The 14,851-nt window shown below is 38.6% G+C and overlaps 1 protein-coding gene across 1 annotated transcript in view; it reads right to left on the reverse strand.

Annotated features, from left to right (window-relative positions):
* Nucleotides 1–876: 876 nt before the first annotated feature.
* Nucleotides 877–14,851, reverse strand: part of JAG2 (jagged canonical Notch ligand 2) — a 70,817-nt gene continuing 56,842 nt past the window's right edge. The window contains 11 exon segments of the mRNA XM_074148812.1: nucleotides 877–1,475; nucleotides 3,434–3,590; nucleotides 4,608–4,739; nucleotides 5,173–5,418; nucleotides 7,637–7,752; nucleotides 7,940–8,053; nucleotides 10,601–10,686; nucleotides 11,747–11,774; nucleotides 12,833–12,949; nucleotides 13,858–13,971; nucleotides 14,356–14,469. Coding sequence (XP_074004913.1) covers nucleotides 1,003–1,475; nucleotides 3,434–3,590; nucleotides 4,608–4,739; nucleotides 5,173–5,418; nucleotides 7,637–7,752; nucleotides 7,940–8,053; nucleotides 10,601–10,686; nucleotides 11,747–11,774; nucleotides 12,833–12,949; nucleotides 13,858–13,971; nucleotides 14,356–14,469 — 1,697 coding nt within the window. The 3' untranslated portion in view covers nucleotides 877–1,002.

Here is a 14,851-nt window from a genome sequence, read left to right on the forward strand (position 1 = left end):
GATTTATTTACACGTAAGTGGTTATGTTCCTAAGTAAATACAAATGACCAACAGATTCCTAACATTGATTGTATTAACATCATTTTCTAATCTGGACATAATACCCAAAAAAGTCTTATAAACTGCCATAAAACCTCCTTTTCTGCAACATAAATTAAAAGGAATGACATGTAAAAAAAAAAAGACCAAAATATTTAAGTTATTAAATCAAATATACAGAGTGATTCATTTAATATGTACATATTTACAAAAAAAAGCACTTTCACTATTAGAAAATAAACTGTGTCAGCTGGGGAACCTAGAGTTCTCACAATTTTACTATATTGATATGGCAGTCTTTGACAGTTGCTATAGAAAAAGTTTAATCTCAAGGCACTTGTCACATGCTTCAATACTGCAATTCTAAAGTAATTCAAAAGAAATAAAAAGGCCACTTTTAAACCACAGTTGAAAGATCTCTATAATTTTTTTGTTCCTATTACAAAGTGTATAAGGCAAATTTGGAAAAAATCTTACAGAAGCTACTAACGTAACAAGTGCAGTGAGCTGCCATTAATAGAGATTCAAAGTCAAGAAAGCAGTTTAAAGTTCACACAATTTCCTCAACCAGGAGGTTTTAAAGCCACCATTAAATTAGAGCAAGTAATAAAAAGAAATACATTCTGTAAACAGTGTACAGTCTTTTGTAATAAACTTTACACATATTGAAAATACCTCTCCTCTGCCACACAGCGAGTGTATTATAAGTAAACTTTACAAAAATAGCAACTATCAAAGATTACTCATTTTTTTTTTTTCATCTGACATTGAATAATTTATACAAGGCTAAAGAAACAAAATAAATTTTATTTATTATTTTTATTTATTTTTTTTTTTACGCAAAATAAAGAAACTATGAACATTTGACTCCAGATATTTTTAGTCCTTGATGCAAAGTGGAGATGTCAAATTTTCCCCTCCCCAGTAAGCATAGGCGCAGTCTGCCTACACTCCAAATACAGGTTAGTCTCTACTGCCTTCAAAGTTTGATGCATTCACATTTTTTACAGATCTGTTGTCCATTTTGCCTATTTGATGGGATTTCTTTACTGGACTGCTCTCAGATGTGTCAGCTGCCTTTGTAGGCAAAGGCTTTGTGAGTTTGTGAGAGAGGAACTTGTCCATTTCCTCATCTCTTTCCTCCTCTTCATCCTCCTCTTCCTCATACTCTACATACTCCTCTACTGCATCACAAGTTCTTTTTTGAGGAGCTATGAAGTTTTTGCATTCATAACGAATGTCTTTGTTACTGTAAGATCTGTCTATAGGATTTCTTATGGGATTTAAAGGTGCCCACTGGTTATTGGCACCCTCTTCTCTGGGAGGACGACTTCTCTCTCTCTCTTTTCTTCTCTTCCGAGTCCACCACACGCAGATGATTATACAAGTCAGCCATACAATGCTAAACACCGCACAAAGAATTGGAACCAAATAATCTAGAGGGCAAACGGAAAAAATAAAGTCTTGAGTCAACAGAACTAGATACATAGCATTGAACATCTGCAAAAGAAGTGTCCATACATAACTACAGGTTAGCCCTAGAAAGATTTTTTGGAGAAAGGAAACAAGATGTCATTACAGCACGATGGTAACGGTCTGAATGCACTAGTCCATTTAGAAATGCTCTTTACTAGTTTAAACCAAGTTGGAGTTTTCCTTGCTTAATGATGAGCAGGCAAACGCTAAGATGTTTTTTCACCGTCCCAACAGACAAGCTTGTTTTTTAACAGCATCTCTTTCTCAAGCACCTAAGCTAAGTTGGCCCAGAAAAACCTCAGCAATGACTCTTAAGAAAAAAAGTCTATCCTTGTAGGAGGCAGGCTATAAAGCCAACTATGCTTCCAATTTGCTCTAGCAGTACTGGCACTTGCACCAGAAACATATCCTGCGTTTACTATCAGAAAGAAGAGTCCTTTACCATCAAGTCCACAGACAGTTATGTATCAACTATTTCAAATAACCTCAAAATTCAGGTTAGAGCTACGTAACCAATTCACTCATGCACTCTTTAGGGTGCTCCAGTTTTAATCCAGAGTAAAAAAACACCAGAATATTGTCACTAGAGGTAAGAGTCTTCACTGCTCCACGAGTAAACAAAACGAGTTGAAGCAACGGCTTTTCTCCATGTTCCCAATCACAAACCCCACTAGTGTTCTCCCAGTCACACATGCCCAGGTTATTTCTCCAGGAAACCATTCCTGAAAATTTATCTATGTTTGGAAACCATTCTCTAGCACTAACTGCAGGAGAAGTCAAAGTCTATCCATGCTCTCAGGAGAATCTTTGAATCTTACTGAGGTGAGAGATAAAGTAATCCCCATCCCTTTTGCCCTTGCATTTAATAGACACTCAGAAGGAAGAGAGGATGAGGTATGTCAGAATCTCAGCTCGATTATTTATCATCACGCAATTTCTGTTCAAGACAAGAACAAAGCTCGTACACTCCTTCAGGGGAGCTGAGGAAATAGTACATTTGCCAAAAGCTTTAACAGATGAAAGGCATTCCCTAGAAGGGAATGCAAGGGAAGTGGAACCAGGCAATTTACTCATTGCTTGGACTACAGGTGGAAGATTTGCCAGAAAATTATATTGGGAACATCTAGGGAAAAGTTGGGAGAGTCTCCTACCATTGTAAGATTTCTACTCTGGGGCTTAGTTGAACAGGAGCCTACCAGGGGTCTTCCACAAGACTGTCTCCTGCCTGCTCCGGGCAGGAACAGAGGCAAGGAAAATCTTCAACTGTTTATTTTGGCACAGCTCTTGGAGAGCCAGTGTTCAGAGATAAAGGTCTCTCCAATCACACCATATCCTCATTAAGAGGAATGAACATTTTAAACCAGCTGTGCACTAGTGAGAAACACATGTTGAAAAAGAAAGCAAAGTTTTACTGGCTAAGTACTGGAAGATATTAGACATCTTTAACTCTTGTTAAAGCAAATAATATGTAAGCACTTCAGCAGAAACTTGGTATAACGCTACGTGTCTTGCCCCTCCCCAAGTTTTCATTACCTCACAACCTCAGTTTCTACAGTACAGCAGCATCAAGGGCTGAAGTTGGGTTAACATAGGAGAATCAGAAAGGATTTGAACAGCACATGAGAACTCCTGATCTTGTGAAAGGTATGGTTAGACTGTAGAACAGGGTCGGAAGTCAGAGCCAAACCAGAGGCAGGGGTAGGTGGGGATATTACGCTAGGGATGAGGTTAAGTTTAAACTAGCACACAAGCACCAAAATCTTGATTTTTAAAGCCACTCTCTCCTCAGTTTGTAATAGCAATTAAAGAAACAATCCGATCTGTCATTTTCCCCAAGATGTAAAGATAAGAAAAGACTGACAGCCAGGGAACAGAAAATGCTTCCACACACACAGAATGTATGCATGGGGAACCTTACCTGATGATGAATTCCCAACAACGATGGTCTCTACTTTGACTTCAGTTACTGCCAACATGACAGTGCTGTTTTGCCGCTTAGTGATTGCATTTACTATTGTATTAGCAGCATTCTGTATGAGACTATTATCTTGTTCATCTCGATGCGGGACAAAAGACTACAGGGAGTGAAGGGGAAAAAACATAAAGGTATTGCAATCATCTAACCATGGAAATCTACTTTTAAAATCCAGCCACATCTTAATTGAGTTCACTAGGTTGAATTTACCTGACAGTAGTTACAAACAGTACCCTAAAAGTTTACTGCAGCAATAGTACGGCTGGCTCTATCCAAACTGCAGCTGCAGTGTCAGGCTTGGTGGGTAACACGCCTACTTGCTAATCTAGCATACCTTAAATAAAAGGCAGCTGACTTCCATGTTACTTACACTGCTGAGCTAAACTTAGTCATAGTTTGGAGCACTGCAAGACATGTGGATTATCTACATAGAAGCTTGAACTAATAACAGTCAGCTCTATTTATACCATACACTTTGTTTCCTGCATCATGGCTCAGCATGTTCTTTATGGTACTGGTAGAGACAGACAGTCCAGTTTGTGCCTGGATAAACACTTCACTATGAAAATAAACCATTTCTTGGAAACTAAGCAATACACAAGCATTGAGTGATTTGGCTATAAATGCCTCTAAAGCAAGTCATTAGCTCAGTAGGGCAACAGATACTTTAACCTACTCAGCTTGCACCTTCTTCCACTTCCCACTTAGCACTTACATATTTAACAAACATCCTGAAGCAGCCATACTCAAATGCACAGCAGAGACTTCTTCACAAGATCCAAGCCACTCACCTGAAACCACATCTCCTTACCGAGAAGGTCAATAGCCCAGGTTTTCTGACAGAACAGGTAGGTACCTGCTCACTAATTTGGGCTGAATCAGTCTTTAGAGTAATTTATCAGGAGGCTGTGGTAGCCTTCTGTCATTGATAAAACCTGCAGTTTCAGCTATCAAGCATTACAGGAAATTGCGAGATCACAAAATTGCTTTACATTCAGACTAAGCCACAGATTACACTACCTGCATTGAAGCTAAACAAGCTTAAACCACCTCTTCCCCAGCTCAAACGAATAAGAAAACATTTCCCTGTATGTATTAATACAAGCCTCATACTTACAATAGCAACTTCCACTGCATTCTCTGTGGAGAAAGACAGATCACATAATATTATCAGAGTTCTGTCCCTAGAAACAGTCCTAGTAGCTGGTAAATACCGGATTTCAGAACAGATATTTTCAGTTGTAGTGCCCTGTTAGAAGCAAGGGAGATTGTATGACTTTAGTTCAAGTAAAAAAATATAGTACACAAAAATAAACATCTTCAGAGTTTTTGCAGTTACTGAGACCTGATGAAGGCAGCAAGAAAGGGCAGAAAAGTGAAGAACAGGGTTTTGGAATGAAGGGTGAGAAACTGAGCTTGCATTACTACCCTAGTACAGTCTGAGCCCATCTTGAAATGTAAGAAAGTAGTTTTGAGGTTTGAAAAAGAAAATACGCATTACAAACCCTAATTTTGCCTTGCCCTTTAGACAAAGCACAATTAATAGCAACAGAGGAGTCTAATAATAAATTTTGCAAGTTTATGACAGCAAGGAGTCATATTAGAAACACTAATCTTCCATGCTTTGACATGGATATATCCCTACATATATTGCCATACTTCATTAATAATTCTGTTCTCACCTGGGGGACTTTGTCTCCGTTAAAAATTAAAGTAATTCTAGCACAGTCATTGTCCAAGTATCCAGAATTAGGCAGACACTTGATATTGGCAGGCAGAGGTTCAGAGGCACTGCATTCTCCCCACTCCGTGCACGGTGGTTGAAAACATTTCATATACTTCTCCTGGCATTCTTGACCCATGGGACACTGGTTATTCGAATTATCCCAGTGTTTGTGTAACAAACAAGGTTTTTTCCCACACCACACCTAGAAATTAAAAAAGAACAAAGTGCTGTTACACTTAATTGCTCTTATGCATCAAATCAAAATAAGCAATTCACACAAGATAGTAATGATCTACCACTGAAAAATAAAATAAAATCTGTATTTCAATGCTGCTGTGGTCCTAGTAGCAGATGTAGCTGCTCTTCCACAAAACGAGGACATTTTCTACGGACAAAGAATAAAAACTGTGCAAAGACTACCGAAGACACCAGTGACTGGGCGTATCTCCTCAGAGGCTTATGGATTTGTCCCACATAACCGAGTTACACAGCAGTTCAAGCATTTATTTTTAAATTAGTCATCTAGACTTCTATAATCTAGAAAGAGAAACACCCCTACGAGGATTCATTTCTCTTCAATATTTATACTGAGATCCTTGACAGAATGCTGAAGACGTGAAGAGCTGATGCACACTGGTGATAAGCACTGTCACTTCAACCACTCTCCCAAAAGAAAACAGTACTGATGCTGGTATCCCTGAGCTAAGGGTGCAGCAAGCTTCCAATTACAGTCCATTTCACGATGTAACCTTTAAGGTTCTATATAATACTACACAGCTACTAGTTTAGGAACTTAGGGATTTCTCAAAGCACAATCGTCAGCAAGTAAGCATATTTCTTCCATTATGCATGAAAGAACCAAACACCGTATGTGTCTAAGTTGTATTTACCACACCACCATTTCTGAGATTCTAGTTACCTTCATAGAATCATCTAGGTTGGAAGGGACCTTCAAGATCATCTAGTCCAACCATCAACCTAACTCTGATAAAAAAACCCATCACTAAACCATGTCCCCCATCACCATGTCAACCCATCTTTTGAACACCTCCAGGGATGGTGCCTCAACCACCTCCCTGGGCAGCACACATTCCAATGCTTGATAACCCTTTCAGTGGAAAAAATTCTTCCTAATATCCAACCTGAACCTCCCCTGGCACAACTTGAGGCCATTTCCTCTTGCCCCATCGCCTGTGACTTGGGAGAAGAGACCAACCCCTGCCTCCCTACACCCTTCTTTCAGGGAGTTGTAGAGAGCGATAAGGTCCCCCCCCTCGGCCTCCTTCTCTCCAGGCTGAACAACCCCGGCTCCCTCAGCCTCTCCTCATAAAACTTGTGCTCCAGACCCCTCACCAGCTTCACTGCCCTTCTCTGGACCCGCTCCAGCACCTCAGTTGTCTTTTTTGTGGTAAGGGGCCCAAAACTGGACCCAGCACTCGAGGTGGGGCCTCACCAGTGCCAAGTACAGGGGGACAATCACCTCCCGAGTCCTACTCGCCACGCTGTTCCTGATACAGGCCAAGATACCATTATCTTCTGAACACATCTCAAACTTGAAATCACAAGACCATAAAGGGTCAAAAAGAGCATTTCGTAATAACTAAGAGCAAGATTTAGTTATTCCTTTGCCTGAAGTGCATACCTTGCTAAACAAAGTAAGATTAAGGCTCAATAGATTAATAAAACCCAGAGGTTTTTAAACTGGTGCTTCCAGTGAAATGTGGGACAACATGGCCTCACATGGCAGTCTAAGCACTATTAGTGCTCATCTGGAGCCACCCACCTAGCCCTGTAACTTGTAAGCAGCAGTGATCTCAGCTGTCTCCAGCTGTGATGTAAAGCTGCACAGGTACCACAAATCCACTGAGAAGTGCTGCCTCAGGAGGGCATGTTCAATCTGTATTTAGGCTACTCTCTCTCTTTTTTTTTTTTAAGTCACAACCAGCAGGATATAGTCCATCATAAATATACAGCAGTTGCAGTTTCTCAATTCATAAACCTACTGAAGGACAATACAAAAAGGCAATTAATATCCACTGAAGAAACTTTTCTTCCTACACGTCCTTTACCTCGCAACTAATGTTTCAAAAAATTAGGAGCTCTAAAATTGTGTTTCCAAAGCTTTGGCAGAGTGATCATTATTCCATTCCAGTTTGTATTTTCTTTCCTGCAAAAAGTACCTGTCTGCTTCTAGAGAGCTGGTTCTAGCAGGTAGAGAGCAGGACAGTAGCTTATGATCATAAAGACAGCCCCATAAATATTTTTACAGGAGTCATTAGAGACTTTTTTTAAACAAAATCAGTTTGGGAGAGACCTATGCAAGAGCCTAGATGGAAAAAAATCAAAGATGGACTTGTGCATGAAGAACAGTAAGTTTGTTTCAGTCACAAGGTTTTAAGAAAATAGGTCAAAATTCTTACCTTGGTGCAGTCAATATGGCCATCCAAACAGTGGCAGTTGTTGCATTCTTGATCCCACCTGCTGCCATGGGGAAAGGTCATTCCTTTAAGCCAGCAAGGCTTTCCAATTCCAATCACTAAGAAAAAAAAAGTACACTCAGACAACACTTCACCTCTTTGAGTTACTGAATCTATGCAAATTTAAATAAAAAAAAATACTAGCTACTGTTCTTTACACATCTGACTACTGTATATAGACTCTATACTGGTTACATTAGGGTACAATGTTTTTTGGGTAAAGGTTGATAGCAAACATAGCAATACCTTCTTGGCACCTAGGACCAATTCTTCCAGGGGGACAAGTGCATCGGTATCCATTTATTTCATCTATACAAGTGGCACCATATCCACAAGGGGAGGACTGGCATTCATCAATATCTACATAGAAAATAGGCAAAACTCAATGGCACAGACGTAGAACATTGTAATTAAACATGTACTGAGATGTAATCTGACAACACCTGCTTTCTTAACAAGCAAAGGACAGTTTGGCTTCGGAATTAATATCCTAATTGGATAGTTCTACCATTTCAGCAGTAACCTTTAACAGATTTCTCATAATTGCACCCTAATGGAGGTTCTGGTGATCAAAGCAGCAGTCATATGCTGACTTATCTCACACAGCAGAGGTGTTGGACAGCTGAAGGTGCTAACGTCTTCTCCACATTCAGCTAGAGAACTGAAGTCCCACATGCTGTTCTGGCACTAACCTCAGACATTTTGGCTTCCTAGAAAAGCATATGCTTTCAGGAAGTCATCACAGTGCAAGAGCTGAACAAAAGTGATTTTCTGCAATACAATTCACCATAAGGAAGAAGAGTAATAGTTTGGTTTGTAACAGACATTTGATGTTACTTTTCCTAATAACCTTGAAATAGCAAGTAAATTAATTTAGTACATACGTACTTCGCACAAAAGTCTCTTAAAAAAAAACCAAACAAACAACAACCTTCAAAGATTCAGGCCCAGCCATAGAAATCTAATGAAAAAGGCAGGGAGGCGTAGTCCATTCAGACACACAGCAATGTGTTATTTGTTATCCTGGGGAAGTGACCAATGCTAACTTATACAACAGTCTACCAAAGGCAACAGAAACCAACTTGTCAAGCTGTGAGCCATAGGCACTAACTGCTGGTTAGTGCAGTGATAGTTCTGGTTTATTTTTTAAATAGTTCTGGTTTCAACCAGAACCACTGTCTTCCAAAGCATCTTTTGGAAGCTTTCCTTTCATTGAACATCAATTCCCTCTCCAACCCCTCAGAAAAACTGTTTAAAAACACCAATTCTTGAATGATGCACAGTATCAGCCCATCTTCTATGTTCAAAGGACTGGACTTAGAAACTGATTGTGGTAAGCGGTGGTAGTGAGACTGTTACCCATGTAGGCAACGGAAAATACCAAATGGATGTGGAAGGGCAATTTTGGTTCTATTCTAGCTTCCTTCCAAAGTGCTCTAAGATGAAGTTTTATGCAAATACAGAAGTATCTAAACTACTCCAGGGCTTAACTGCTCTTTCCTCCCCTCTTCAAGCTCTGTTGGTTTAAGATTCTCCAGCCTCAGCATGCTGAAAAATGTGACTGTTAACTCTGTTTCCGTTATCAGCCATAAAAGGCATTTTTGTCAGAGCTACTCCTTTTGTCTATACTAGTCTAAACAAGAAAGAAAAAAGGCCTGCAGTCCCATTACAAATGCATATTATTTATCTTTGACTACAAATAGTCCTCTCCGCATTTCTTGTCTGGTAAAGGAGAATTCAGTATTCTTCACTGTGTGCCTGGATCTAGATACATAGTTATCTGCCATCCCTGATTCTATATCCAGAGATCACAGAATCTTCATGGTTGGAATGGACCTCTGAGATGACTGAGTCCAACCATACACATACAAAAGACCCCCACAATCTCAGGCACTAGAGCATGCCCTGAAGTGCCACATCTACACGTTTCTTAAGTACCTCCAGAGATGGTGACTCCACCACCTCCTCGGGCAGGCTGTTCCAGTGCCTGACCACTCTTTCAGTAAAGTAATTCTTCCTAATATCTAATCTAAGCCACAACTTCAGATCATCACTAAGTTGATGCTACCACAAGTGCTGCGGGTCACCCTCTGACAAGAGGTCCTGGCTCATTTACTATCTGCCAGAATAAGGATGAAATCTCAACTTGAAAGCACACCACTATACTGATGGAGTGGGAGGACCCAAGCCCAACAACCTTGAGGCTACAGAAGACTCAAAGCATGATCTTCCAAAGAGGCAGAAATAAAGTGAAAACTATGGTACCTATCACATGCAGGTCAAAATGGTAATATTCCATTTAAAAAAAAAAAAAAAAAGAAAAAAGAAAAGGTCTCTTCCACAACACTTCAATGCAGTTTTAGGGTCTTTTGTTCCTCCTTTTCAGTTTCTATCCTTCAGGGTAATTGCAGTGTAACAGGTTGGTTTTATTGCTTTGAAAGACCTTTATCATACTTCTGTTATTCACGTGCTAGCACTACACTCCTGATGTTTTTCTTTTTATTTGCAATGTCTCAGTGGATTTCAGTTTCTAATGTTAAATGTAACACCTAGTGATACATCTCACCTTTAACGACAAGTTGCTTACCAAGAAAAATACTTCGAACTTAGTAAGCTTCTATGAAACCGGCACCACCAAACCATCAGAAGAAATGTCTGACAAAATCCAACAACCAAGTATCGAGTATAATTTAAGTCAACTCATTTCAGTCCCCTTTAACGAAATGAAGAAAGGAACTTAAGTTGCCATTATTTACAAGGTATGAGTACCTGGCTAACTGACAGGTAGTTTCTGCTTCATTATTTGGAATTCAGCTAACCTAATGCAAAAAGGGTCACAGGGTGTTCTTTCACAGAATGTGACAGAATGGTACAACCTTTCAGGTCTTTACCCACACAGGCACTTACTAATTCTGCAGTCAGGACCAGCAAACCCAGGTGCGCATTCACATCGAAACCAATTCACACCATCAACGCAGATGCCTCCGTTGTAACTGTAAAAGTAATAAACCTATCGTTACACCAAGCGTTCTCAGGGTAGAGTCCCTAAGTCTAAAGATAAGCAAAACCCATAGGTCTCATGCGGCTTTTTCAAATGTAAACTTCTACTGTTCCTATTGACAATGCTTTCTCACTATTCAACAATGCAGAATTAAAAAGTTCCTGCTAATTCATAATATGAGTCTACTTAATAAGCCATCTACATTGTTTCACTGGTCTCTAATTAAAGCTTTGTTGATTAAGCTTTCTGCTGCTGTTTAGGGGGGACAGTCTATTCCATCAACAGAGAAAGCATAATGTTAGACAAACTATATTGCTTAGTAAGTCACCTGTTGAAACAGTGACATCCTACAAAAGTCCATGCATGGAGAAGTATATCAACAGAACTTAAGGACATAAAACAGCACTGTAAAGTGAACACGGAGAAAGCCTGAACATTTGCAAGGTGGCTGTTTGTGGGTTTGTTTTTTTTTTTTAATACACAAAGTACAGGTTACTGTATCAGAATGGATAACAGAGAAAGGTAAGGCAGATGGTTTGCTTCACCCACATATCAGTATTTTTTCATCTTCAACCATAAATATCAACCTCTGTATTTAAAATACTCCCATTGTATCTTCCAAAAAATTAATTGTTTTTAAAACATATATCATATTTGATCCAACAGTATTTTTTATATTATCTAAAACTATTTATTGTTAACTAACAGGTTTTGATTTCCCATTTTTTTATTTCAAAACTTAATTGTAAATGATTGAAATGTTATCAAGTCTGATTAATTTCACACCACAGTAATATACTAGTCATTTCTGGCACAAAGGTTACACTAAAGTGCTTTTACCTGTTCGTATATGAATCAACTCGGGATTGTTTCGTGGTCTTTGTTGCTCAAGGAATAGATAAGGCATGGCAAAAAAATGTTTTAAGATTTTTACAGAGGCTGGCTTCAAGTATTTTAGGGTTAATTTTAGTTCTTATCTAGAACGGAAATCCATATTACTGTGCTCACTTTTATTTTCACAATTGGTACAGAACTGGACTCCGCATACTTACCATGGATGAGGATTGCAGTCATTGGTATCTATAAAAAAGAAGAATATAGAGTAGTGTAATTAGTAGCATATTTATTTTCTAATGTATAATATTATAGTTCAAGAGACACTATATTTGATAAGGAAAGTAAAGAAAAATAATACAGAATTGAATGTTTTCTTCCACACTTGCAAAGAAAGTTCAATTAGACCTAACAGACAAATGAGATACATCAAAATACACCAAAGCTGTAAAATTTTGCATTTAAGGTATCAACAGCACAGACTGATATACAGCATGATGGCAACATAACAGAAATTAAATGGGTATTGGTTAGATTGGTAGTGGATAATTCAACCAGACTCTAAAAACTTCCTAAAAGATTGCTACTACTTTTACTACTTACTACTACTTTACTTACTAAAATTTTACTACTGCTACTACACTTCATATGTACATGTGCAGCTAGCCAGATTTCTTAAGCAAATCTTTCCCATTATAAACAGCTCCAAATTATTTGTTAGCATTTATACTAGCACTGTCAGCTTTAAAACAGTTAATTAGGGCCTACATCAATACAACAGTAATTTCACAGTAGATTTACTGTAAAAACAGAGATCAAGTTTAAATACCCCCCCCATGTTATGCCTTGGGGGGGGAAAAAAAAAAATAATAATCAAAGTTGCAGGCTTTACTCCACCTAACCAATTCATTGTATTGGTTGTATTGGTATGCTGAAGTAGCTAACTGCTATCCTCAGAGAAAATGATGGAATATATACTACTGCCTGCCTTTTCCATTATTAAAATCCGTATTTCTGCAAGGATTATTTTTTTTTTTCCCCTCGCTCTGCACATGTTTACAAAAATTATGTTTCTATAGAAGGCTAAAAGTCTTATTTTGGCAGAGACTGGGGGCATAAAGCAGCATGACAAGTTCTTCATTCATTACTCGAGCATCATCTTCTTTACCTACCTCCCACCCTGAATGATTCACATATTTTGGCACATGATCTCTATAAACTTGCTTTGTTTCAGTTAACAGCTCTGTGCCAGACACTCCTAATATCCCAGGAGAATACAGGGAAAGAGAGGAGAAAAGCCTTACTCTGTGTGCATGTACGTCCTTCCCATCCTTCTTTGCAGATGCAAGAAAAGGAATCTCCACTGCCAACACATGTTCCACCATTCATGCAAGGGTTTGGAATACAGCTGCTGTTTTTAGCTTTAAAAACAAAAAAGGCCTCTATTAGCACAGAAAGCAAAAAGTACCTATCATCTGGATATGTCAATATTACAATCCTGAATAGCATTTAAGTCAGCAGTGCAACACTTACAAGAAGGTCAAAAGACTCCAAAAATAGTCACATCACATGATAATGTCTCACCTACCTTCACCATCACCCCAATTGAATTGTTTGATTGAACCATGAAGTTTTGTAAAAAAGATTACCTATTTTTTCCTCAACTGTGTAAGTATCATCCAAATACTGCTAAATTCCTACTTTGGTGGTGAGTTACCCAGGTCACGAGGTGTACTTCATGATAAAATACTAGTATTTGAAGTTCAAATTTTGATTAAATGCTACAATTGTATCTAAAAGGTAGAAAAACTATACTAACTACCTTCATCCAGCTTCTTGGTTGTATTCATATTCAGAAAAATGTACTATGGAGACTACATTCAATCCCCCAAAAGATCTGGAGTAGTACCCTACAGCAGGCAGTAACCCTGTAAATCCCCTAGGAAGAACTGCTTCGTTTCGTTTTTCCTGAGGTTATCTGCTCACACATCACTCAATCAACAAACTTACTCATGTTACGAACCTTTAAGCAAAGTAAGGGACTAAGTTCCCAAGAAAACCTTTACACAGGGTCTCTAAAGATTAATAGAGAAGTTCCAAAGCTGCTCAAGAGAAGCTACGTAAAAGACCACGTAAGAGAACAGCTTCCTAAAAATCAGCATCATGTCAGCTGAGTGAAAGAAATTACTCTTAGCTTCAGTTACCAGCCAACTGGGACAGCTTTGAACTAGCCATCTAGAAGAACAGCGTGCCTATTTACTAAGGAGTTAAGCATTAAACACTTCTCTGCTTCTTCTGGCTTTATCTGTAGACGATTTAAAAAGCTTACCAGTGTTGCAAGTACTTCCTATCCATTCTGGAGGACATGAACAGCGGAATGTATCTCCATCATCATAGCATGTTCCACCATTGCTACAAGTATTTGCGTCACATTGGTATTCACCTATACATCATAATAAAACAGTTTTAATTTCCACTGGTCTTGCTGAATTTCAAGACAAAGTACTTTTTAATCACAAAATTACTTTTAAAGAGACTTCATATTTAAATGCAACAGTATGAGAACTGCATAGTTCCACTTCCTGAATTACAGTAAACAACCAAAAGAGTGGGACCTGAGAGCATCTCTTAACACATTATTTCACTACATGAAGGAATACGTTTTTCAAACGTTCCATTTCGCTGCTGGGAAACTGGAAGAGGTAATGAAAATATGCCTATTATTTCACTGCAATTGTTTTATTTTAAATTTCAGGAACTCTGGTCTCACGAGAAGAAAGAAAACAAATCTTTGGGTAAACTAAAGATCAAAGTAAAGAACACTTACGTGAATGGCAAGTTTTGCCTTTCCAGTCATTCTTACACTCACAATAGAAGTCATTTACCAAATCAATGCATCGGCCACCGTTGTGACATGGGTTAGGAGAACAGTCATTGAAATCTAGAAAGAGTTATTCAAATTAGATGATCTAGCTTAGCCAAGGCCATGAGAAAGTATAAAATACTTCTTTATAAAGGAAATAAATCGCGTACTATTTAGGAAGACAGCATTGCTAATTGTTATGGGGTTATCTTTATGTAAGCAAGGGCAAAAACCTCGATTTAATACAGAACAACATCAATTATGAAAGATATTCTGAGAGCTTAAGAGGAAAAGTATCATTCAGTATGGCTTTTAAGTAGAGCACCAAAGCAGTTTCATTTTTCCAGCAAACAGCTGTATTCTGAACTTCAGAGAAAACTTTCTAGTAGGGACCACAATGTCCTGAAAAGAAGCCCCAATCCAGGACATCCACATGAGACAGTTAAGACTCCATCTCTTG

Source organism: Numenius arquata, chromosome 6, assembly GCF_964106895.1.
Source record: "Numenius arquata chromosome 6, bNumArq3.hap1.1, whole genome shotgun sequence".
NCBI lineage: Eukaryota > Metazoa > Chordata > Aves > Charadriiformes > Scolopacidae > Numenius > Numenius arquata.